Genomic DNA, 27,634 nt, shown 5'->3' with positions numbered 1-27,634 from the left:
TGGTGTCCAAAATTTGGGCTAAATAAATTTAGTCCCAGGTTCGAATCCAACTCCTGACAACCAATTGTTACAGACGTGGCTTAGATGTTAGTTTACCGAGCGGTTTTGGTATGACCACGTCTGCACAAGTTACCGATTATACTCGACGTTGACGAAGCCGCGCCACGCTGGCTCAATAAGAAAAAGAAGACACCCGGCTGGGTTATAAAATGACGACACCAGGGATACGGTTCTCAAGACCTCCGGAGGAGATTATATTCGTTACGGAAAAGGTTAGATTACAGGGGCTAGAGGTACAACATAGAAAGACAAGCACTTAGACACAATCTTATATTATTCCCCAACAGACGACAGGCAAACGGGACAAGGCTGACTCACACGGGGGTTGATGGCAGGAAAGCGGTTGTCGATGGCTCCAGGTTCTCCTGGGCTCAGGGCAGGATCGACCCGGTCCGGTCCAGAGATGCGGGGAGGTCTCGTCGCAGCGCTCAGAGGTGACGTTCTTTCTCAGGCGGGTTCTCTTCCTCTCAGCGGTCGTAGGCAAGGCAACGTTCTTTCTCCAGCTGGGGGCGCATCTCTCGTCACATCCGGCGCGTGGCCGCGTATATCCGGCGGGGAGTGACACGCCCTCGGCTCGCCAGCTCCGCCTCGTGGAATCGGCACGTTGCTTCTCATTGGGTGCGTGCGGGGGGTTTACCAGGCTCCGCCCTTGACGAGGAGCTGACAAGGAGCCCCTTCGTGGTAACCCCGTGGAGCGCATGGTCTGGAGCGCATCGTCTGGAGCGCATTGTCGATGGCGGCGAACCGAGCCGGTGGGAGGATGCACACTTCCCCCCGCGCAGCGCCGTGCCCCTCTGTTGTTGTAGACGGGGAAGAAGATGGGAGGAGGTATGGAAAAGGTCCTAAACTCACTACTGATGCCATATAATCACATTCTGGTGCAACGAAGAGTCATAATTAATGGAAACGAGGCCTTAACTGACATAGACTAAGAATAACTAGCAAGATGTCCGAAAGTTGTCTACGTGTGGTGCGGTGGACCTGGGCACGACATTTAATGGGGGAATAAGGGGAAGGTCGGCTCTACTGATTGTTATTTACATGCAATGGGACTAGGGAATGGGGGATTGGGGAAAGTTGGGGAGTATTGGAGAAATAGGGGAATATTTACAAGCGGATATGGAGGCCAAATTCCATATTCGCAACAATAGCATGGGAATAATTGTGGCCATTAAAGAAGTAGAGGATTCAGTCATTGAACTGAAGTCGTGAACCTAATGCTTTACGAAGCAAATCACTTTGGGAAACACGAGCTGTAAATAGGAATTTAAATGTCCAACTTAGTTCTGTGTTGGCTTAGCCTGGATGTACTGTACATAACCATAACCCAAACAACTCGGTACCTGATGTACTGACGGGCTGTTTGTCATGATATGTGACTCGATGTGCTTCAGATGTTCTGTAGGATAATGAGTGTTTTTTAAGCACATTTTTATTGAAAGATGCTCGGTCTGCACGTCAAACTCACACGGTGGATACTTTGAGACCTGGGAGGGCTCCGTTCCACCTTTTGAAACGCATGTATGGAGATAACAACAAAAGACACACACCCCACTTTTTACAGAGCGCCGGTTCTGCCAAAGCAGTTTCTTGGCCAGGTGTTGCAATCCTGAACGGGTCACCACTCCCTCCAAGGCAGGATACTCGACGCAGGATGCAATAATTTGTAATTTGTTTAGGGTGCCAGCCATAACTCCCCCACTCTTCAGGAAAGACACATTGGAATCTTTAACGTACACCAAGTAATGTTAGCACATGTGACACCCAGTATGTCATCCATCCGATGAACGGCACCCACATTGATAGTGCCGATCCTCTTGTCGACTAAACTCCAGGTGTCCATGGTGATAGTTTAAAGCTGGGCTGAGATTCAAATCCAGGCTAGACATATTATATAGCTGCGTACCTCTAGTTCATTAAATATGATGTCAATATAAGAACGAAACAAGGACAATTTTATTTAATAATCCATATGCAACGAGCTGTTGTGCAAAACGATGCAGACGATATTCACAGAGGAAGGACAAGCAGGTACTCCTTAAGGAAATGGATTATACTTGCTCTTTTTACTTACATTTCATATCACAATAAAAACTAAAACGGCCACAGACAAACAGACAGACAATAGTGAAAACATAATCTCCTTCCACACTTGGTGGGTGGAGGTAACAAAGCAGACATACCTGTATTACATTTACAGTTTTAATTATTAATCCACATATAGCCAGCCGGCTATTGTGCATCACAACACTATGAACATTAAGATGTATCACAAGCAAGTACTTTCTAAATCGAAAATAATCATCCCAAACTCTTCACATTAGAGAACCTAAACTCACCTTAAACGTTAAACAACCAGCCAAGACGTATTTGATGCGTGGATAAACGAGTAGATTCCTCAAGATAGATTAACAAACCTCAAGCTTATTGACACACATATACACACACATACAGTCATGTGAAAAAGGAAGTACACCCCATGTAAAGTTTTGACTTTTTCAACATATTTCAACATACAGCTATTTGATCTTCATTTCAACAATATTGAGAGATAAAGGTGATATAATATAACAAACATCATGAAACATTTACATTTTGTAGTCCATTATATAATTTAAATAAACATAAATGCAAATTTCGCATGTGGAAAAAGTAAGTACACCACATGAAATGTTTAAAAAAAAATCTTTTTAACATATGTGGACATATCAATATTTGTTCTTCATTTAAACTGTCGAGAGATAAAGGTGATCTAATTGAACAAAAAAAAACAATGAAAAATTGACTTTGCAATAATTTATTCAACAAAAAATTAACAGAGGTGCCATTTCCTTCTGTGGAAAAAGTAAGTACACCTTGGCTGTAATAGGTCGTATTGCCCCCTTTGGCAGAAACAACCTCAAGTAGGCGTTTCTTATAACGGTCTACCAATCTCTCACATCGACTGGGAGAAATTTTTGCCCACTCCTCCATGCAGAATTCTTTCAGCTGTGCGATGTTTGAGGGGTTTCTTGCATGCACAGCTCGTTTCAAATCCCCCCACAACATCTCGATGGGATTTAGATCCGGGCTTTGACTTGGCCATTCCAGAACCCTCCATTTCTTTCTTTTCAGCCATTCCTTGGTGGATTTACTGGTATGTTTAGGGTCATTGTCATGTTGCAAGGTCCACCTTCGGTTGAGCTTCAACTTTCCGACAGATGGCCTCACATTATCCTCAAGCACCCTCTGGTACAATGAAGAATTCATAGTGGATTATATGATGGTGAGCTGCCCAGGCCCTGATGCAGCAAAGCTGCCCCAAACCCTAATATTTCCACCACCATGCTTTACAGTTGGAATCACGTTCTTGTGGTCAAATGCTGTCTTTGGTTTTCGCCAAACATGTCTTCTGGTACTGTGGCCAAATAGCTATACCTTTGACTCATCTGTCTAGAGCACATTGTTACAGAAGTGCTGGTCTTTGCATCGGTGTTCATTGGCAAACTTTAGTCTTGCCCTGATGTTCTTTCTGGACAGCAAAGGTTTCCTCCTGGCATACCTCCCATGTAGATCAAATTTGTGCATCCTCTTTCTAATGGTAGACTCGTGCACTTTGACATCAACAGTGGCCAGAGCTACCTGTAGGTCCCGTGATGACATTCTGGGGTTCTTAGAGACTTCTTTCAGCATCTTGCGGTCTGCTCTTGGGCTGAACTTGCTGGGGCGGCCTGGCCTGAACAAGTTGGCAGTTGTTGTTGAATCTTCTCCACTTGCAGATGATCTTCCGGACAGTCGAATGATTGATTTCAAATTGTTTGGAGATCTTTTTAAATCCCTTCCCAGACTCGTAGGCATCTATAACCTTCTTTCTGAAGGCCTCAGAGAGCTCTTTTGATCTCGGCATGGTGATGCCGCACACTGCAACAACAAAGAGTAAACCAAACTAAATGTCTGAGGTTTAAATAAGACAGGTTCCTCCAAGATCCTCTCCAACGATGTTCTAATCATTTGCACCTGAGCTTGTGCACCTGATGCTAATTTTAGGTATTTGAAGTAGTGATAAATGTAGGGGTGTACTTACTTTTTCCACTTGCGAAATTTGCATTTATGTTTATTTAAATTACTAGGGCATTGCCCGTACGTGGGTGCCCGTTCCTTGCCAAAAAAAAAAAAAAACGCTACCCGTACGCTCTACCCCGCCCGTACGCCCGTAAACAAAAAATAACAACGCTCTTCGCTTCCGCCCTTCGCTCTGACTGAATTGGGAGAAATAATGCGCATAAGAAATCGAATTACGTACCGTAATGGCGGTCAGCTCGTAACGCGCACACTGTCCGGAAGTTCGCATATCGCATATCTATCTATCTATCTATTAATGCCCATTTATTCAATTATCGCCAACGTATTTTGGCTTTTTGCAATTTAATCGCAAGGAAAAGTAGAAAGAGAAGAGGGAAAAAAAGAAAAGCCTTGCCTTGCTGCAAACAGCTGCTGCAAACAACAACAACATGGAAGGCTGCACTGTCCGGAAGTTGGCATATCGCAGTTACGATTATTTTAGTGTTAATGGCCAATTATTCAATTAGCGCCAACGTATTTTGGCTGTTTGCAATTTAATCGCAAGGAAAAGTAGAAAGAGAAGAGGGAAAAAAAGAAAAGCCTTGCATTAACGCATTAACGCTTGCATTGCATTAACGGTTCGGCACACGTGATAGCTCGCTGCTCTCTGATTGGTTGAAGCGTTTTTTGGACATAGCTCGGTAGGTACTTGTCCGATTAATTACAAACCTTGAAAAGGCACATCCTCGGGTCCCCAGCAATATACCTGGCAAGTTTCAAGTATATCGGACCCGTGGTTGTCGAGAAACAGCGGTCACAGACAAACACACAGACACACAGACACACAGACACACAGACACACAGACAGACACACAGAGATTGCTGGAATTATAGATAGATACAATGGACTACAAAATGTAAATGTTTCATGATATTTGTTATATTATATCACCGTTATCTATCAATATTGTTGAAATGAAGATCAAATAGCTATGTTGAAATATGTTGAAAAAGTCAAAACTTTACATGGGGTGTACTTACTTTTTCATGTGACTGGACACACACACACACACACACACACACACACACACACACACACACACACACACATACATACATACACACACATACATGCACACACACACACACACACACACACACACACACTCTCCCTCTCTTCATTTATTAATTTATTCGTATATACACATATAGTCTTACGTGTGTACAATTTTTACATAGTAAGCCCTTCATGCCAGCAATTCCCCCAGATCTCTCGTGCCCCCCCCCTGAAATGATATCATGCCCCCCATTAGGAGTGTGCCCCCCAATTTAAGAGCCACTGCTCTATACAAAGTGTCGGTGCTGCTGATGCAGATTATATGGCTATGGTTACAATCCTGGACTGGTCGCCCCTCCAACAAAGACTGTTAAACTATAATTTTCCGAATTTATTAATCATATTCTAACATGTATGATTCATCAGGGTTTAGTCTGTCGCTTGCTAAATATCCAAGAATACAAATTGTGGAATCTGGTGGATTGTTCGTATTGTAAATTCGCCATAAAGATAATTCAGGGGAGACATATTGAGTATTGCATCTACGCATACACAAAGTCAATGCCGCACACCCATACGGTTAATGTTGAAGCACAAACATGCTGCACACTTGCGGTTATTTTCTCAACTCTCCTGAAAAAAAATCATCTTGTGGGCAAACCTAGTGGAATCACCCCATAAACCCCCTTAATGAGCACATATTTTGATGCGGTCAATACACCTTCGTTAGGCATCAGATTATAAAGCTTGTGGCCAAGTTTCATCAAAATCGTGTGTTTGGTTCAAGCCATAATGACTGAAGTGTTTACAGACTCACTGACTGATTTACATATGGACACTGCTCGGTCGCATAAACTCACTGGACTAAAATCTGATAGGTATATTGCTGGTGAAGTAAAAGTCTAGTATGGTGAACAAAGACAGCACAGATTGTTCATTTTTATTACATAACATGAACCAGCCTCATAACATGAGCATAACTCAAGATCGAAGCAAAACAAACGATTCAATTTCGATAAAGTAACATGACACTTGCGGAAAAAGAGAGCTCTAACCTTTTGGAATGGTTTACATTTTACAGTATTGTTACGTTTGTGGGGGTAGGCATGAAATACCTTCGGAAAGTTAGGAATGTGTAGATTGGCATGGACCGTATGATGTGAAGAGGAAGCCCACCTCGATGTAACTAAGTAGGGAATCTGTATAGAATAAGATCGTATATGTGTCTCCATATGAGGGGTGGAGCTATGCTAATTAGGTAGGGCTTAAGTATAACCTCCAGTGTGTAATTGCCCCTGTGATTTTTCCATTCATTTTTATTTCATAAAAAGGGCCGCCATTACAGCAGCCTTAATCACCCACCCCATGCGTGTCACTACCGCCAAGTTGGGTAAATGCCTCGTCGTTAACCGATCAGCTATTCGTCATCTTGGGGTGTTAACCCCAGTGACACGATAGTATTTTTATTTGTAAGCATTTTAAATGAAACTGTAATGATGTGCATTCGTGTTTGTAGATTTTTAAAATTTCTCCTTATGAATCACGAACCGCTGGGAACCGATCCCCCTTTATCCCACTGAAACATTGCCCCAACATTCGTGGCATTTTCCAGGAACGTATCGCCTGCAAATCTTCATCTTCAATCCCAATAAAATTATTCTTGATCTTCATCCTGATGAAGCAGCACTTACATGGAAGGAAGGAATGTTGGGTTCCGACAGTATAGCACGATGTCTCAAAACGTGGACGGATTATGGCAAAACTTGGTGAATGAGTCGGTTAGGTGACTAGAACAAGCTGATTCAATTTTGGTCCAGATCTGTCCCATCAGTGGGATACAAAAGGTAAACTGTTCAGCCTGGTGGAGGTATGCGCTCTACCGAGTATCATTCTGGTTAACCATGCAACTGAGATAGAAGTAGCCTTGTTTAGTTATACTAGTAGCATGTTTTACTTATATCAGTAGCATGTTTTAGTTATACCAGTAGCATGTTTTAGTTGTACTGTAGCATGTTTTAGTTGTACTGCAGCATGTTTTAATTGTACTGTAGCCTTGTTTAATTGTCCAAGTAGCCTTGTTTAATTGTCCAAATAGCCTTGTTTAGTTATACCAGTAGCATTCTGTAGGAAGGCTCAAAATGTGCATGGGGTGCCTCTCACCACTATTGCATGCTTGTTTCTTTAATTTCTTGTGTTGGTTTTTTTATCCTCCTTGTTGCTCCTCCACAACCACCTTTTCAAGAGAATGAGGATTTGTATGATTTAAAAAAAAAGTTATTTTAATGCAAATGATATTGTGGAACTATTTAATATCCACAAGCAAATCATGCTGGCAGACGGTTCCCCAGCTTAACGTCCCATCTGGCCACACGCTCGTTGATGCAAGGCTTTCCTGAGAAACACCAGGGTGAACTGGTTGTACTTGGGTTGAGAATCAAACTCAGATTAGACATGTCAAAGGCAAGTACACTCACTATATCAGCTATCCTGCCATCCACCTCTCCCATTCCATACACTGTATTTGTGCAGTTGCAATCTGTTTTGCTGAAAGCTGGCAAAAGAGTATTTTATATAAATCGATGTGTGTGAAAATTTTCAAGGAAATCATTTGTTTGTGATGTGCAGCTCTACATCAACGCTTACGGGGGAAGCTCTTGCCTCGACGGACATTTTCACTACGCTGGCCCACCAGCAAGACCGATGGGTCGAGTGTTTATCCCAAAGGATTGTCAACCTCTTCAGATAAGGTATTATTGTGGGAATGACTTTTAGGTGCTAATGTTGCAGATTGTAGCTTAGTTATCTCCTGTATTAAATGTATTAGCATAAGCATCAGAAGTAATTTACTTTTGATATTAGATTTACCATTGTTGTATGTGTAGAAAGATGTCTACCACCCCAATGTTTGTGTCTAAAACTAGCTTCCCTTCAAACCCCTTTTTTATGTCCTTTCCTTTGTAATCTCTCTTTTGTGTTCTTTTAAAAAGCTTCTTGGTAAGCTATCAGGCGCAAGTTTGGAGGAGGCAGGGACGTCAAGGCGCCACAGTGAACCTCAGCAGTGTCTGTGTGACAAGTCGGTGGGTGGCACCTTGACCCATCAAACCGGGCCACAGCCAATAACGGCCGAGAGGGGAAGGGCTAAATGTATCATGGCTGAGGGTGGGGGCAGCTCTATAAAATTGGTCCAACCAGTGTGGGGGAGGAGAGAAACCTGGAACTTTGCATGTGGGATTTGCCCCCTTTTTAGAATTTTACAAGAATTTTTATGCCTCCGCCGACAAAGTCACATTATGCTTTTGGGTTCTCCGTTCAGCTGTCCGTCCGTGATAGTTTTTCTTTTCCGTGATAACTTGAGAACGGCTGAAGGGATCTCAGTCAAACTTGGTGCACGTATGTATAATGACGCAAAGATGACCTGATTTGATTATGGGGTCAATAAGCCAAAAGTCAGCGGTCCCTTTCGGTATAAATTCTGTTACAGAGATAACTTGTGAACCAGTGATGGAATTTTAACCAATCATGGTAGAAGTATATATTGTTACGGACACGACTTAGATGTTGCTTGACCGAGCGGAATGGCCGCCGTGTTCGCACAAGTTACCCGATTACACTCGAACGTTGGCCAAATCGCGCTATGCTAAATCAATGAAGGAAAGGACACAACGGCTGGGATTAAATGACACGACACAAGGGGTACAGTTCTCAAGACCTCCGGAGGAGGATATAATATGGGGTATGCAGAACGTTTAGATTACACGGGACAAGAGGTACAGCACAGAAAGGTGGGCACTTAGACACGGTCTTATCTTAGCCCCGACAGACCACAGACAAACGGGACAAGACTGACTCACACAGGGATTGATGGCAAGGAAGGGCAGGTAGTCGATGGCTCAAGGTGCACCTTGGCTCAGGGGCAGAATCGACTCGGTCCGGTCCAGAGATGCGGGAGGTATCTCTCAGCGCTAGGAGGTGGCGTCCTTTCTTCTTCGTAGCTGAGGCGCATCTGACGTCACCTCCCACGTCCTGCGCATGTCCAGCGGGGAGTGACACGCCCTCGGCTCGTTAGCTCCGCCCCAGATGGAATCGGTCCGCCGCTTCTTATTGGGTGCGGGGGGTTACCGGGCTCCGCCCTTGACGAGGAGCTGACAGTCAGCCCCTGAGTGGTAACCCCGTCGGAGCACATGGTCAATGGCGGCTAACCAAGCCGGAGTGAGGACGCGCACTCCCCGCGCCGCTGTTGTTGTTGTTGGTGTTGTTGTTTCATGAGGAAGAGATGCGGGGAGGTATTGGGAGGTCCTAAACTTACTAATGGTGCCATACAATCACATTCTGGTGCAACGAAGAGTCAGAATTAATGGAAACGAGTCCTTAACTGACATAGACTAAGAATAACTAGCAAGATGTCCTATAGTTGTCTACGTGAGATGCGGTGAACCTGGGTGCGACATTTAATGGGGGAAAAGGGGGAAGATCGGGGCTACAGAGTGTTGTTTACAGACAATGGGACTAGGGAATGGGGGATTGGGGATAGTTGGGGAGTATTGGGGAAATAGGGGAATATTTACAAGCGGATATGGATGGAGGCCAAATCCCATATCCGCAACAATATTATGATGCAAAAATGAATTGATTGGATTTCGGCATGACATATGACATCATAATTATCACTACTAAATTCGACCCGAGAAGAAGCGTACGATGGTGAAAAGTTAGTCTTTCAGACCAACGGTTGCCGAGATATTGAATTTATACAAGATGGCGACCATACCACGTGACATATGACGTCATAATTACCACTAAAAAATATACATGAGTAGATGCATATTATGGTGAAAATTTTGTGTCAATTGGACCAAAGGTTACCGAGAAAATGAATTTTTAAAATGCAGACACTTACGGCATATGTACGTACGCCATACGTATGTACGCGACGGATCGCTTATCCCCGCTTTCCGCTTCGCAAGCACAGGGTAATTATGTGCAGTATCCAGTAATACAATAATATGGATATACAGGGTGTCTCAAAATAGATGGAACCCATTAACATGATAATAATTTATTACTCAGACAAGAAACTCCAAAAAAAATTACATTTCCTGGAAGCTGATACGATAACAATTAAAAAACTGAAGATTTGAGGTCTCTCGCTCAAAGGATACATTTATTAGAGCACATGTTCCAAATGACCGCCTTTGCGCCTTAGACACACTTGAAGCCGACGAGCGAAGTTGTCAATCACCCTGACACACTCTTCCTTCCTGATGGCACGAATCTTCTGGGTGATGGCCACTTTCAGTTCAGAAATGGATTGAGGACGATTCTCATACACGTGGTCCTTCAAGAACCCCCAGAAATAAAAATCTGGGGGGTTCAGATCGGGTGAATGCAGAGACCACTCGGGTTCGCGGCGCCTGCTGATCAGCCGATCAGGGAATCGGTGGTCCAGCCACTCCATCGTGATGTTGGCTGTATGTGGAGTTGCCCCATCTTGTTGGAACCATTGCACATCTCGATTCACGCCACGACGTCTCCCAAGTCCCCTCCAGAACATGTTGAGCACCACAATGTAACGCTCCTTTGTGACAGTGACTGCCTCCTCGTCTGCGTCTTCAAACCAAAACGGACCGATTATGCCATGTTTTGAGATGGCCACCCAGCCGTGCATTTCACAGAGTGCAAGGGCCTCTGAAGCACCTCGTCTGGGGCTTGTGTGCCCCAGAACACATTGGTCTTGCTATTGTCATGCCCACAGAGCAAGAAGTGTGCTTCGTCGCTGAACCAAACATCATCAAGAAAGTCAGGATCCCCTTCGATCTTGTTCTCGAACCACCGGCACATCACAACACGTTTTGCCATGTCAGCTGGTGTGAGTTTATGCTTGATCTGAATCTTGTATGGGTACAGCTGAAGATCAAGATTCTTTGCACTGACGCACGTGAAAGACCCAGCTCTTGGCTACGTCTTCGGATGGACTTTTTCGGGCTCCTTCCGACAGAATGTCTCACCGCATTCACATTGTCAGGAGATCTTGCAGTCAGCTTCCTGCCAGAACTGGGTGTTTCTGCCTTCTTGTTGAGGTTGTTTACTGATCCAGTGGCTTGAAATTTGTGTGCCCAATGATAAATTTGGTTTTTCTGGGGATAGTTGTTGAAGTTGAACTTCCTGCGAAATTATGCTTGCATCGTTTTGAATGATTTCGTCTCCAAATAAGTAGTGACGCAAAATATTTTTCCTCCTTTGTCCAAGGCATTTTGATTGATAATTATTAGTTGTTATGGTCTCCTCTCTTCAAATCTGAAAAAAAAAGAACAAGAACATTAATATTGGCAGAATTATTAGCAGTGACATGGGTTCCATGTATTTTGAGACACCCTGTATTACATTTACAAGGACCTGATGAACATTGAAGCTTTCAGAAATGTGGGCAGTTTAGTACGAGGTAGAAGTGGTTGCAGAAGATGGTGATTTGTAAAGATGTTGTGTTAAATGAGACACTGGAGTTATATATTCAATAAGCAAACACTTCAAGAACAAAGTGGCAGCTCATTCGTTTTTAACCAGGCATCGCTGGTGTGGCATGGTCAATACAAACTACCTTTTAGGCATTGGCCATTTTAGGCATCAAAACCATTGTACCTCTTCATCTCGCAGATGTCAATTCAAGGAGGTGGCTCTGGTAGACTGAGCCTTTCGGTACAGAGAGATACTGTATTGAGCGCTCTTCGATACTGCTGTGCTGTGGCAGAGAGCGGGGTCAGTCACCTCCTCCCGTTGACCATTTCTCGTGTCATAGAAACTGTTGCTGCTCTACTTCCAAGTTTGCAGCAGCACCAGCCAAGGCAGGTTTAAACTACAAAGTTGGGATGTATTACAACAAGCATTATCACTGTAATTGTGTGCCATGTTGTTTTTAATGTGTACTCTGCTAATTCTGTGTGGTCTGTCATTGTAGCAGTGTAGTGGCCATTACCAAGTTATTTGAAGCACTTGCAGAGTTGACTGCCTGGGCAGATGCAGCACTTGTTGTGGGTGGACCTGGTCCTGATCTGGCATCTGCTCCAGCCTTGGTTGGTGCAGTCAGTGAGGCACTCAAGGTACAGGAAAATGTGGCTAGTGCAACCCCTGGGTAGCTACACCAGATATAATTATCACTGTTAACACTTTATTTATGGTAGTAGAGTTTGAAATGGCAGAAGTAGTCCATCAATGTTTCACTTTGTTTCTAAAAATGGAAATAATAATCATTTGTATTTGAATGTGTTTCCTGTATAAATTTTATCCACCCCATCTCCAATCTACTCCTCACATCGCCCTCATTTCCCCCTCTTCACTTGTACTTCTTTGTTTTACCAGTACTTGCCCTGATTAGCACTACAGCAAAGGTACAGGAGAATATTTGGAGGAGAAAATCTTGCTAATTTTGTCATGTAAACATAGACGAAGAAGACTCTTTGGAATGGCTAAGGAGAAGTCAGCTCAACGGGGATGGAGAACAAATCATAATAAATGCCCAACACCAAGGACACTACACCAATGACTTTAAGAAAATGGCAGGACTGGGTCAATTGGGAAAGTGTAGGTTCTGCAAGGTAGAAACAGAAAGTACGAGCCACCTCCTATCGGGATGTAAAAAAAAAAACCCTCGTGTTGGAACAGCTGTACACACAAAGGCACAACAGGGTATGTCGAGTAATCTAATGGCACATCTACAGAAACTTCAATATCCCATCCCAGAAAACTCATGGAAGCATAAACCAAAAGCAATAATTGAGAACAAGGAAGTAACGCTCGCATTTGACCTGATGATCCCATCGAGCGTGAACATAGAAAACAAAGCATTGCAACCGGATATAGTACTTAGGTTTACAAAAAAATGAAAAGAAGGATTTGCTAATTGAGGTGTCACTTCCCAGCGATTTTGGCCTCAACCATGCAGAACTCAAGAAGATAACCAAATACCAAAACCTGAAAAATGAAGTGAAAAGATCCTGGAATCTGAAGAGTGCTGAAATTGGACAGTGTTTATTGGAGCAATTGAAACGATGAAGAAGAACCTTACAGATATCTTCAAAGCCATGCCTGGGACTATTACTACAAACTATCAGCAATTGTAAGCTGTCCGGGGCTCAGTGACGATCCTGAAAAGAGCCCTCAGAACAAACTTTTGAGAGCTTCACAAATTCGTCCATGAATCCTGACCCCCCCTACCGAAATGGAGGTGGATACTTCGAGACCTGGGAGGACTCTGCTCCACCTTCTGAAACCTGCATATGGAGATAACAACCAATAACACATGTCTTTGTTTGTTCTATATACGTTCTAAACTGCTGGGCCACTTTCCCTGAAATTTGCTGTATACTGTATTATTTTCACATGCTAAAGTCAACGTCTACCAGTTTATATGAAATGTTGGAATAAAACATGAAATAACGACCGGTGCTTTGGGCGATCAAGCATCATATGTCTGGTGACCCTCAGTAGGGAGAGGGGCAGAGATTGGCTTTTGCCTGCGCTAACAAAACACATTCACAACATGTGAAAAAGGCTCCAGCCAAATGTTAGGAAAATATTATTTTTTAGCTTTTTAAAAACATCATGATAACTGTCAGAAAATATTGCATGCTTAAAACTAAAAAAAAACATTTACACATTTGTGATATCATAATTATGTTAAAAAGGTTACAAAAAAAAACGTTGTTCAATAACATTTTAATGCTGTTTTTAAAACCTTACAAAATAATGTTTACACATTGTTTGGCATAATATTTCCATGATTTAATAACATTATTGGATTAGCTGGGATGGGATGCTCTGTCAGGAATCGTATGGATTTGCATTCAAATATTTATATTTTTTATGCAGAATATACAAGGGGGCCGCAGGGGCTAGGAATAACAGATAAAACAGACAAAGATAAATTAGGCCATTTGTGTCATCGTTGCCTTGTTGCACTCCAGAGTTAATTTTTGATCCAGCTGTAAATACCAATCTTCTTGATGTCTCGCTAAAGTCGAAATCACCTGATCATGATTGGGTGACCCAACTTATTTCTGATAAAATTAGTCTGCAGTAACTTTTATCCTTTTTGGCGACATTTCTCATTCTTCATGTGGCCCCCTACAGGAGATCCTCGATGGTGCTGAAAACGAACGTACCCAGAACACATTGCTTCCTGGTTCACTCAGACCTGTTGTTTCTCTCGACCAGATCCAGTAAGTTTACTCTGCTGTTCATTCCCCGTGTTTTGGATTGGATTTTTATTTTGAAATATTTGTTTTTACCGTTTATGCAATACTTGCACTGTGTTGTGCACTTGAGGTGAATTATTTAACCATAATCTTTCTGAATTTTAACTTTATTTGGCAAACATTTGGCACAGCCAGTTGGGTGGTATGAATGGTCCTCAAGCAACCCACCTTAATTTATTTTTGGAAAGTTTTTATTCATTATTTATTTTGCTTTATCTAATGTTATGTTGATAAGTTGAGTCCCTGGTGTTGGGCTAGCGGCTAGGGTGCCAGCTTAGGATCCAAGGATCCTGGGTTCGAATCCCGGTCGATTGCTGAATTAACGCCAGGGGGGTTGACTCAGCCTGTCATCCTTCCGAGGTCGGCAAATTGAGTACCAGTACACTGGTAATTCCCTGTTTATCGTAAAAAGGTGACAAACAGGGTTGGCGGCAGGAAGGGCATCCGGCCGTAAAACATTGCTTCAAAAAGGGGACCAAAAAAACAACAACAACCACGGTCCCCGAAAAGGCCAACCCCCGCTTTGCGGGGAAAAATGGCCTCTAAACGGTGGTTTTAATGTTATGTTGATATAGTAAGTATGTATTTAACATTGTTATGTGTATGGGTAAGAGTGGGAGCCCACAGTGGTCTAAAACTTTAATAAAGAACCACCCTCTGTTTCCTGTTCTGTTGGCTTGGGGCAGGGCTTCACCTTGATGTGCATAAGGTCACTTGTCAATCTTGCAAAGTTGCAGTCCCCAACCCTGCTCTCAATCCCCACCATGTCGTTTGGGCCTGGTTTGTCCAGCACAGAATTTGAGGGACTATTCTGCCTGCGATGAGGGATATGCTGTCACAAGCAGTGTGATTCTTTACTTGCATGGGCGGGTTTGCAAGAGGAAGCCCATAGGCACTGCATGATCTATCTATAATTCCAGTAATCTCTGTACGTTTGTACGTTTGTCTGTGACCGCTGTTTCTCGACAACCACGGGTCCGATATACTTTTAACTTGCCAGGTATATTGCTGGGGACCCGAGGATGTGCCTTTTCAAGGTTTGAAATTAATCGGACAAGTACTTACCGAGCTATGTCCAAAAAACGCTTCAACCAATCAGAGAGCAGCGAGCTATCACGTGTGCCGAACGTGGCGATCAGACTCTACCTCGGACGGCACATTTGACAGCGTATTCATTTATTTCACATTGGAAAACTATGTTGCCGTTAAACTATGTTTTAAAACGAATTCAAACTGCGATTAAATTAAAACGATTCATCGTAACTGCGACGATTTGCGAACTTCCGGCAGCCAATCACAGAACGCTTTGTTGCGTAGGCGTGGCCGATGTGAGACGAGCGGAGCTGAGCGCGTTACGAGCTGACCGCCATTACGGTACGTAATTCGATTTCTTATGCGCATTATTTCTCCCAATTCAGTCAGAGCGAAGGGCGGAAGCGAAGAGCGTTGTTTTTTTTGTTTACGGGCGTACGGGCGGGGTAGAGCATACGGGTAGCGTTTTTTTTTTTTTTGGCAAGGAACGGGCACCCACGTACGGGCAATGCCCTAGTTAAAGATTAAAGAGGACAGTGAGAATTGAGGAAGGAGTCAGAAAGAGAGAGTTATGAGAGTTGAAAGAAAGAAGGAGAACGATAGAGTAAGACTGAGTACAAAGTGAGCAGTGAAAGTGGAGACTGTGACATAGGAGATGTAATGGTCGCTGGTGTGACGTGAGACACAGCATTGTGCTTAGCACCAACTGAGTGCAGTGCCCTCACCTCAGCACCAACCACCCGCAATAAGACCAAACAGGAGCCTGCACTTAGGGATGTTTCGTGACTCGTTGTGCACTTCCCACAATTACCGTCTACATGTCCACATACATCTCCATTTTCCCCAATTCTTTTATCTTCCCCCCTTGAATTTTCTTTTCTTTTTTTTGCAAATCCCACCATTTCAGCGCAGGCTTGATAGGCCAATTGGCCTCCTCATACATCGTGGTTTAATATGTATCCTTGTGTACCTCATCCTTCATATGCAACCTGTAATGTCTTTGTTATAAAGATGCGTACACGCAGAGAGGATCAAGCACCATCTTTATTCCAGGCAATGGCAACACAGGCCTCACTCGGCCCCGCCTACAGCGGCCTCACTCGGCTCCACCCACAGCGGCGTCACTCGGCCGTACACGGCACTAGACTCCTCCCCCCGTAAGTCACATAGTCTTTCAGATATGCTGGTCGCACAATGCGTCTGGAAAAAACATGCGGGCATTAAGCCATGGACACGACCGGCGACGGTGAGGCATTGGAAACAGATGACGGCTCCCCATCAGACACCAAACTAGGCTCAACCGAAACCGGAGGAACATCCACACGACTATCACTGCCCTGAACATCCGGATCCACAGATGGATGGGCAGCTGGCCGAAACGTGGTCATATCGCATGGCTGAACAGAATTGGTTGTGTGTGAATGACCGGACCTGCGAGCCAACAATTGATTCACATGACGTTTCCTGATAAGCCCGGCCGAAGTACGAGCAAGGTAGTTAGCCGGACCGAAAACTCGGACCACGACACAACCAGGCCTGCGATAGCTAGTTTGGTTGAATATAAAATCCACTTTGAGTGTGCATCTTGTCAAGGATCCTTGTAGGATTTGTGCCCTTGTTGGAATATAATTAAGTATAGGGGGAGGCTGATACCTGGTGTAGGGTTGTTTGGACAATTGGTGCCCCCAATTTTGAAGGTACCTCAGAGTTTCTTCATCCCCAAGGACTACGAAACCAACTTTTAGGTTTTTTGTTTTTTTTCTGCCAATGTTCGAGCCGTATCTCTTTTTCTTTTTTGCGACACTCGGAGCATGCTAATCTACACATTCTGAACTTTCTCAAAGTATTTCATCCCAACCTCCACAAACGTTATAATAAGTACTGTAATTCACTGGGACTTGTAATCAAACGGAAGACCAAATACTGAATTGGAGTCATCAGAAGGAACCAGAATCAGTAAAGAGCAAAGATGGAGTCATCAAGAGGAATCTGGATAGGATTTGGGTTTCAGCTGCTACTCCTCTACCCTCAAACCCATCCAGGCACAGCCCAGGCAAAAATTTCTGCAATAATTTACTTCTCCTAGAGACCTAAGCAAATTGACAAAGAAAGATAAATAAAGAGTAAAGGAGGTAGAATAAAAGAAAAAGCAATAATTTGAATGAACAAGAAGAAGAAGACATAAAATGTCATAGCCCCCGTCGTTTTAGTAATTTTGCTGTACGGAGTTAAAGGCTGTCAGTCGGCCATCTCTGGTTGGATTACAAAACAAAATCTGCATATGTATACTCTCATGTATCGTCTGTCAAGTTTGAACAAAATCGGTCTATGCATGTCCCAAAAATGGATGGGGACACGTTTAAGTAACAAAATATCCACCAGTCGACCATCTTGGATCTGATCTCGAAGAAACATGACGTCCATATGTAACCCATCATTCATTAATTTTATCTGTGTGCCAAGTTTGAACAACATTGGTAAATGCATATCCAAGAAATGGTTGAGAACGTGTTCAGCTTTGGGTTTTTTACAACTAAAATGGCCATCAGTCAGCCATCTTTGATCGCATCGCGAAACAAAATGATGTGCTTATGTATATCATCATGTATTGTCTTTGTACCAAGTATGAACAAAATCGGTCCATACATCTCCGAGATATGGTTGCGGATGCACGCACGCACGGACGGACACACAAGACCCAATCCGTAAGCCTCCTTTTCGGAGTATTTCCAATGGGGACTAATGAAGATCAATGTGAAAAGTAGAAAGAGGTGTGAAAGGAACACAGAACAAAGATGCCAGGAAGGACCCGGATAGATAGATTTCAGCAGACGCTCCCCAGGCTCAAACACAGTAACATGTAAAGCTCTCCCAGATTTAATACATTCTCCCACCAGGTACTTACATTTACAGTCTTGGCATTTAATATGGAATTTTTTTTTGTGGGGGTGAACTTACTTTTCAAGATGACTTAGAACCAAAAGTTCATTGGAATTATGTTGAAATTATTCTAGATTTTGTTAATGTGGCCTTTAAAATAAACAAAAACCACATTTGACATTTCAAAGCAAATAAGTTGATCCTTGAAAGTGATGTAAACTGATATCGAACTCAATTCACGGACAGTACTGTGTTAAACTTCTGTACGTTTTCCAGAAGTATCTCTTTATTTTACACATGAGCCAAAAAAAATTTCAACAAAAGCAAAAGTTAAATTAGGGATGGGATTACGGACAGTAAAATTACAGTTCAGTACTTCGTGTAACCCCCACGAGCATTCAGGAGAGCACGCACACGTCGAGGCATGCTGTTCACGAGATTTGCCAAGGTTTGGACAGGAATCGCTTGCCATGCAGTGACAATAGCCTGCTGCAATTCACTCATAGAGGTCTGCTGCTGGTCCAAGTTGTCGATTTGACGCGTTAATTCTGCCCACAAGTTCTCTATCGGATTCATATCCGGGGACATGGCAAGCCACTCCATATGCTCGACACCACGGTCAACAAGAAAGTGTTGGATCATGTGAGCACGATGAGGCCGTGCATTGTCATCTTGGAAGACAAAGTTTCCTCGAAAGGCTGCACGAGCAAATGGAAGCAATGTTTCTTCCAGAATGGCCCTGTACTTGAACTGGTTCAGGTTTCCATTCAGAACAACTAGGTCAGTTTTTCCCCCTGCATGAAAAGCAGGCCAAACGGTCACCCCACCACCTCCAGCTTGGACTCTTGGCACTATACAATCTTCGTTGTAGGCTTCATGCACTTGTCTGCGCACTCGGACGTGGCCATCTTGACGATAGACCAGAAATCGAGACTCGTCACTGAAGATCACGTGATTCCAGTGTCCTGGCGGCCATTGCCGGTGCTGTGGCCCACTGCAATCGGCATTGGCTGTGTTGTCTGGTCAGGCGTGGCTTTCTCAGGGGACGCCTGGCACGATAGCCTGCTTGAACCAGTCGTTGGTTGAGTAGCCTTCTGGATACAGGCACATTTGTCAGTTGCTACCACTCAGCCCTAAGCCGATTAGCTGACTTGGTACGACCATTGCGGACTAACCAGTGCAGCTGGCGATCATCCCTCCTTGTGGTTCTGCGGGGACGTCCTGGCCTCGGTATTGGAGTAGGGACACCCCTCTGAGCATTTCGTTTCAGGATCTTTGACACCTGACCTTGAGTGATGCCATACTGCCGAGCAATAGCACGCTGTTTCATGCCAGAATTTCGTTAAGACACCACTCCATGACAAACAGCATTGTTGAGTTGATGGACCATCTCCAGAGGAAGCGGCAATAACTTTTGTAGACGTGCAGCAGTTGTTTTCCACTAATACAGAACGCAACAACCTTTATATACCCGATTGTGAAGCCAATCGTCAAATGTACCTCTCCGTACATTTTGTCACGCCACCTGTGATATAATCCTGTTATTGACTTCTTGCTGCGAAAGACAATCAGTGACATGGTTCTTTTAACAAAGAAATCGCTGAAGGGTAAAAGAAACTCACCAGATTGATATACTGAATTCAGAAAGTAAACCCAAGTCAAGAAAAAAAAAATTCCATATTAAATGCCAAGTCTGTACATTGAGAACTTAAATATGACTCGATGAGCAAAAAATCCCTTTGATACAATTTGGTGCATGTTTTTTATTCAAACCCAGTGTAATTTGATGAATGCAAGCTATGCTGAAGTAGAAACTCTAGCTGTGCTTTGCCAAGGACACAGTTCACGTGGTAGCAACACTTCCGGCCATATTTTGGGCTGGTGGGGTTCAATACTGAACACTTTGCCTCTTGGTCTTGGTCTTTATCTGTCTAGCCTCTGGGTGTCAGCTGTTCCACAAATTGTCATTCACCGTTCCTCCCCCCTAATTCCGACCCTCCTAAACCTTCCCCCCTAACACGTCACCCCTCTCCATCTCGCTGTGCCATCGGCTTTGTTCTATATATTTAAACGCTGCTCTGGTGATGAGTATTTTATTTGAAGAAGAAGAAGAAGTCGTTTTGGTCACAAATGTGGCACATTGCTAAGTGATGCATGTGGTTTCTTTCTTTAATATCCCTGAAGCAATCTTCATTCCATAATCATTTTATCCATTCCTTTAAACTCTCTTTTCTTCCAACCCTCATCCGTGATTTGTTGCCCTCTGACTTAACTGAATTTTAAATGTCTGGTCCATGTGGTTGTTGTTGCAGTAGGCTTGGTTTGCTGCCATCATCCTGTGGAAAAAATGTGTCATCTTTGCTTTCCACGAGTTCTTCATTGGAACCAAGTCCACTTGTACTTCCTGAACACAGCACAGATCCCCCACCCAAGCCACCACGAGGTCTTGGCCCCCTACCTTTTCAAAGCCCCTGCACGGGCTACCGGTAAATATTGAGAGAACATTTTGCTAAAATGGGCATTTTAAATGGATAAAGCTGGGCTATGTATTAAGTTTTCTAACAATGTACTTCTACATAAAATCTTCTAAATTTCTCAAATGGAAATCTGTGTTCTCCAAGGATTTGGCCTGTGTAATCAAATAATTTGTGATGGGGAGTGGGTGGAGGAGATGCATGCACTCTTATGGTCAAAATGTAGTGGTTGACATGGAGGTGGTAGAGCTGACATGATGCTAATGGTGACAGAGGTGACACTCTTGATTAAAGTGGTTGGTTGTGGGTGAAGAGGCAGAGATTTGACAACCGGTTTGTGTTCTCAGGAAAGTGTCAGCAACCCGTCCACCTGTAGCTGTTGTTACGCCATTTGGAATGTCGGATAACGTGAGTTGTGTTTTCAGTTTGCTTCCACATCTTTGCTTTGCTTTTGACATTATTACTCCCTCCAGGAAGTAATGCATTCTCTCGTGTGCGTGCGTGCGTGCGTGCGCGTTCGTTCGTTCGTTCACAAGATATCTGGAAAAGTTCTGAACGGATTTGGATGAAAGTTGGTGGGATGATTGCCCTTGGGATAAGGAAGAATTGATTAGTTTTTGGTGAAGCTCAGGATATTATTCCGGATCCAGGAATTTTTTTGGGGAATTTTTTACCGTTGGAAGATGGGGCTCATTTTTTTTGAACATTATCTTCTATATATTCTATATTTAACATTGTGATATGAAAATAGTTTTCATATTTGTTGTAAATGTAGTTTAAACTCGTGGTTATGCGTTAGAGCGGTGTATTGTTTAGCAGCATCGTCTTCAATGTTTTTTTGTTTTTTTTCTAATAAAGACATATTCTGTCATTTTAAAACCACCAAAGTGTGTATTAGGTTTCCCCGTTTCATAAAATGTATCGGTTGATCTTACTATAATTCACAAAATGTCTGTCTGTCCGTTCGAAGGTACCGTAAAAACTGCTGAACCAATCGCAAAGATATTTTGGGTGGGTAATCCTGGGATCCCCAGGAGTAAAATAGGCTATTTCGTTTTCCCAATTTCAGCTTTAGTCTCCAGAATTCTCAGGTTTGGACTCCCGCATAACATTCGCGTTTGCATGACGTTCATTGTGACATCTTCTTACGTCGAGCAACGGTACCCGCCCTATGGGCAGGGCTTCAATTGGGAGGCCCAAATGAAAAGGCTAAATATCGGAAATTGAAGGCTTTTTTTCTTTTAAACAATTTATATAAACATCCGTTAAATCTCGATCGGTGCAGCCGTTTGTGCGGCACCCGGGAAAATAACGTTATGCGGGAGCAAGTATCAGCAGGATGTGGCAGTGTGGGAGTGCACGTTTGCACCGATCGCTGCACCATGTGCCGCGCAAACGGCTGCACCGATCGCTGCACCGTGTGCCGCACAAACGACTGCACCGATCGCTGCACAGCTGCATCGATCGGATGTGGCATAAAGGAGGATCTGCACTTCGGCATGAAGGAGGATCAGATCTAACACATCGCTGTCTCCATCGATCTTGCCAAGGCCGTAACACCTATCGGCTCAAAATCCTTTTAACTGTTGATTTGGTATAGTTACACGTATCGGAAATTTGGTACACGTATCGGGAGTACATACGACATAGCAATTGTGAACACGATTATCGATCACGATTATCGATCACGATCATCACGATCATAGTGTATCGATCACGATTTGAAACACGATGGAATAATATTTACCGATATGAACAGTGATGTGGCTTTTATTGAAATTCTAAAGATACTGTTTAGATTTTGATGATTTGCGTGTAATACGATTCAACGAATGTTTATATGAATCGTTAAAAATAAAAAAAAGCCTTCAATTTCTGATATTTTGCCATCGCCATATGCAGATTCGCCACGGACCCACGATCGATGTTTCTCGATGTGAACGTACCCGTTTGTTTGCGAACAAGTACGTTTTTCATGGAAGTCCTTCACGAACTTGCTGTCCATGGCTGACGTGCGACTGAAGGAGCTACAGGAATGTGGAATTTATTGGTTTCATGCTTTAGCATTCACCATATCTGCATTGCCTGTTTGCTTTTGGCCTCCCACCCGTGCATAGCACGGGTTTTTCTCTACTATGTATAATGCTTTAAAACTTTTTTCTTTTCTTTTTTTTTACCTCAGAAGAGATATCAACATTTAGCTCAGCGAATGTCAATCGCGGTGTCAGTATTTGATGAACTTATAAAGACTTCGGTGAGTTATAAGTGTGACCAGCATGTGCACGGGATTCTTCCCAGAAGAATGAGTGGTCGCATTAGCTTGTACGACTTAAAATGAGCGAGTGTTGTTTTGACGTTTGGGCCAGTTTTACATGTTGTATCCCTAAGGAATGAAACGAACGTTTTCATGGCTTACAATTTTATTTGAAGTCACACATGCCTCAAAATACACTCACTTATATAGAATTGAACGCTGAATCCGAAAATGTAAGTGAAATTGCCTTGTTTTTTTTGTTTTTTTACATTATCTTCTATATATTCTAAATATATAATATATCTGTGCAGTGTCTGTCTTGTGTTGTCACTGAATTGCTCCCTCAAACTTTGGTGAAATCGTACTATTCCAACTCGACCCACGGTGGGAGTATGCGCTCTACTGAGTGGCATTCCAGTTAATATTTTGTTTTTGGTATTTTTATACCACAAGAAAATAAATAGCTGTTAGGGTGCCGGCTTGGAATCCTAGGATCCTGAGTTTGAATCCCGGTTGATCGCTGAATTAACACCAGGGGGGTTGACTCAGCCTGTCATCCTTCCGAGATCGGTAAATTGAGTCCCAGTTCACTGGTAATTACTCCCGCGAGGGAGTAATGCATTCGATCGTGTCCGTCCGTGTGTGTGTTCGTGTGTTTGTGAACAACATATCTGGAAAGGTTCTGAACGGATTTGGATGAAAGTTGGTGGGATGATTGCCCTTGGGATAAGGAAGAATTGATTAATTTTTGGTGAAGCTCAGGATATTATTCTGGATCCAGGAATTTTTGAAGGATTTTTTACCATTGGAAGATAGGGCTCAGCAGCGGCCACAGCGGGAGTAGCAGCGGGAGTATGCGCTCTACTGAGTGGCGTTCTAGTTATTTTGTTGTAATACCCACAAATGTCTTTTCATTGGGAAAAAAGTCAGGTGTCTGGGATGCCTGTTTCTCAACTGTCACTACAATGAGTGTATCTACCCTTGATGTGCTTTTATCCTAGAGCCAGATTGTGTTCACCGTACCACGTTGGTTTAAAAAAAATGTCTGTGTATTTGTGTGTAGTGCAGAAATAATGATGATCATGCCGACAGTTTACCTGTTAAGGAGAAGAGTCGTCAGCGCAGTCATTCTGAGGAGTCTTTGCTGCGTTCAGGCAGTGAAGCAAGCTGGCCTAGCCCGAACGATGCCTCGTCTATCGGAGCAGATGTCTTCGGTATGCATCAAGATTATTTGGTTATATTGAGGAAAGAAACTAGTTTGCTGCTTCCATCTCTTCCAACCCTCCCCCTCAACTACCTTTCTCTCTTCTATTTCTTTTTTCTATTACTCCTTTATTTTTACCTCCACCACCAAAGGTGGATGGAGGTTATGTTTTCACCCCTGTCTGTCTGTCTGTTTGTTTGTGAACAATATATCTCAAAAAGTTGTGGACAGATTCGGACGAAATTTGGCAGAGATAATAATAATAATAATAATTCATTTATTTTGTATAGCGCTTTTCATGAAGCCCAAAGGCGCTTTGACAGAGTACAAAACATAATGCATAACAAAACATGAAAACAACAATTGCAAAAAGACAAGAATCAATAGGGAAATATTTAAAGCAAAAGGAGGGAGAAGGAGAAGTGATAGTCAGGGGTTAAATGCTGTGGGTTGAATGTTGAATGCAGTGCTGAACAGGTGGGTCTTGAGTGATGTTTTGAATGTGGTGAGTGAGGAGGAGTCTCTGATGGTGTGAGGTAGTGAGTTCCAGAGGGTGGGAGCAGCGATGGAGAAGGCCCTGTCCCCCCAGGATCTGAATTTGGTCCGGATGGGGGGGGGGTCAGGAGGTTGGTACCAGCAGAGCGGAGGTTGCGGGTGGGAGTGTGTCTGGAGAGGAGGTCAGCCAGGTAGGATGGGGCCAGGTTATGGAGGGCTTTGTAGGTCAAGAGGAGGATTTTGTACTGGATTCTCTGGGAGATGGGGAGCCAGTGAAGCTTGTAAAGGACGGGGGTGATGTGGTCACGGGTCCGGGAATGGGTGAGTAGACGGGCAGCGGAGTTCTGAATGTATTGGAGTTTATTGGTGATTGTTGAGGGTGAACCATAGAGGAGGCTATTGCAGTAGTCCAGACGGGAGGTGATGAAGGCGTGGATGAGGGTTTCTGCAGCCGTGGAGGAGAGGGATGAGCGGAGACGGGCGATGTTTTTCAGGTGAAAGAAGGCTGTCTTTGTGATCTGTTCAGTGTATTTGTCGAAGGAGAGGGTTTGGTCAAAGATGACGCCAAGATTCCGGATGAGAGGGGAGGTGGATACTGGGATACCGTCGATGTTGAGGGCAAAGTTATGGGTGGATTTTGTGAGCGTTTTTGGGCCAATGATGATTATTTCAGATTTATTACAGTTAAGCTTGAGGAAGTTGATTTGAAGCCAGGATTTTATTTCAGAGATGCAGTTTGTCAGGATAGAGTGGGTGTCGGTGGAGACGGACTTGGTGGAGATGAAAAGCTGGATGTCATCGGCGAAGCAGTGGAATTGGAGACCATGACGGCGGATTAAGTGACCGAGGGGGGACAGGTAAAGGATGAAGAGGAGGGGGCCAAGAACTGAACCTTGGGGGACACCTTGGGGGAGGGGAGCAGTGGGGGATTTGCAGTTATTGATGGAGATGAACTGGCGTCTGTCAGAGAGGTATGATTTAATCCAAGAGAGGGCAGTGCCGGTAACGTTAAAGGTGGATTCAAGTCGGGTGAGGAGGATGGTGTGATCGATGGTGTCAAAGGCAGCGCTGAGGTCGAGGAGGACGAGAATGTTGAGGTTGCCAGCGTCAGAGGAGAGGAGAAGGTCGTTGGTGATTTTGAGGAGAGCAGTTTCAGTACTGTGGTTGGAGCGGAATCCGGATTGGAATGTTTCATACAGGTTATTGGCAGAGAGGTGATGTTTGAGTTGAGCAGCTACAGCGCGTTCCAAAACTTTTGACAGAAAGGGTAGGTTGGAGATGGGTCTGAAGTTATTTCGGGTGTCAGGGTTTAGTCCAGGTTTTTTCAGAATGGGGGTAACAGCAGCAATTTTGAGGGATGGTGGGATGATGCCTGTAGACAGGGAGGAGTTTATTGTTGCAATGATAAGTGGAGAGAGAGCAGGGAGGGAGGCCTTGACAAAGCTGGAGAGATGTAGCATATGTGACAGGGACGAAATGATTGGATTTTGGTGAAGATCCGGATTTGGATCCGGCTACTAGAATTTTTAAAGTGATTCTTCACCATTGGGAGATGGGGCAAAACGATACACAGCAGGATATCTCAAAAAGTTATGGACGGATTTGGACGAAACTTGGTGGACCGGTTGTGTGTTTGAGAAGGACGAATTGATTCGAATTTGGTGAAGATTCGGATCCAGCTCGTATAATTTTTAAAAAGTGATTCTTCACCATTGGGAGATAGGGCCAAAAACGATACAAAGCAGGATATCTCAAAAAGTTGTGGACGGATGATTTTGATTAAATGTGATTGTGTATTGTGATTTTCTGGTCTACTCTGGGATACAAAACATAAACTGTTCACCTGGCGGACGAATGCTCTCTACTGAATGCCGTTCTTGCCTTCTTCTTTTTTTCTTGCAGACTTTCCGGACGTTCAAATTGGGTGCAGTTTGGAGCAGCGTCCTTGTGTACCATGGAGCCGGGACTACCAGGATGTTTTCTTCCAACGAGTTCTCAACTCTTCTTCATCTCCAGTTGACCAATTTGCTCCTATCCTGCCTGTGAAGCAGCGCCATAACACGATTCGGGAAAATAAAACGCAAATGGTCTCCCTGCAGCTCTCACCGAGGCAACCGTCGCATTGGCAGCACCCCAATCCGCCGCGCTATTCAAGCCCTTGGCAGCCATTGGCCTATGGGCCGTGGCCTTGGCGGACCTTGCCTGGATCCCACTACACGGCTCGAGCAGTCACACAAACTCCACTGCCATTGGGTGAACCACGTTCGGCAGGAATACCAACAACGACCGAAGGGGTGTTCGAACGGCTGTCGTATCTTTCAGATGTTTCCGGTTCACCGCCTCCTTTACCGCAGAAGAAAAATAAATGTAAATCTCGGCTGAGTAGCATTGTGGTACCAGGACTTGCTTTGAGTGATTGTGATGCTTGGATGAAATAGATTTGAAATGTGAATGAAAGGGAATTTTTGTTTTGTCAAAAGGATCTAAGGCTCGTAGTGGAGCTGAGACACACACACACACACACACACACACACACACACACACACACCACACACACACCACACACACACCACACACACGACTTCCCAGGGCACTCTCAATTTCATTGTTTCCTTTATATTGATTGAAATACAAATATACATGTCGCAAAAAGCTTTTTCTCTTTCTCATGTGCACCATCATAGTCCAGGCATACATGCAGCTGCTCGGAAAAGGCCGGCCTCACCCCGAGTGCAGCTCACCACCTGCCTTGCCTCCCAAACAACGGCACAAGGTCTGCTCTGGCAAACACGTGAACTGGTTTGATCGCTGCAGTGAAAGATACTTTTTATTATTTTACTTAACATGCAGAGCGACCAGTTCCATATTAATTGAGGCACATGGTTTGTG

At 43.8% G+C, this 27,634-nt stretch overlaps 1 protein-coding gene across 2 annotated transcripts in view; it reads left to right on the top strand.

Moving 5' to 3' along the window:
• LOC137438591 (uncharacterized) overlaps positions 1–27,634 on the top strand; it is a 73,229-nt gene that overhangs the window by 30,225 nt on the left and 15,370 nt on the right. The window contains exons 2-11 of one of the 2 annotated variants that reach the window (XM_068133762.2): positions 7,784–7,905; positions 8,146–8,235; positions 11,810–11,997; positions 12,111–12,252; positions 14,282–14,370; positions 20,631–20,804; positions 21,140–21,200; positions 24,110–24,260; positions 26,648–27,112; positions 27,430–27,518. In XM_068133762.2, coding sequence (XP_067989863.2) covers positions 7,784–7,905; positions 8,146–8,235; positions 11,810–11,997; positions 12,111–12,252; positions 14,282–14,370; positions 20,631–20,804; positions 21,140–21,200; positions 24,110–24,260; positions 26,648–27,112; positions 27,430–27,518 — 1,571 coding nt within the window. The remainder of the gene's footprint in view (positions 1–7,783; positions 7,906–8,145; positions 8,236–11,809; positions 11,998–12,110; positions 12,253–14,281; positions 14,371–20,630; positions 20,805–21,139; positions 21,201–24,109; positions 24,261–26,647; positions 27,113–27,429; positions 27,519–27,634) is intronic. The other variant, XM_068133763.2, reaches the window with a different exon arrangement.

Source organism: Myxine glutinosa, chromosome 13 (assembly GCF_964187855.1).
Source record: "Myxine glutinosa chromosome 13, kmMyxGlut1.1, whole genome shotgun sequence".
NCBI classification, from domain to species: domain Eukaryota; kingdom Metazoa; phylum Chordata; class Myxini; order Myxiniformes; family Myxinidae; genus Myxine; species Myxine glutinosa.
This window is presented reverse-complemented; position numbering and strand designations above follow the sequence as displayed.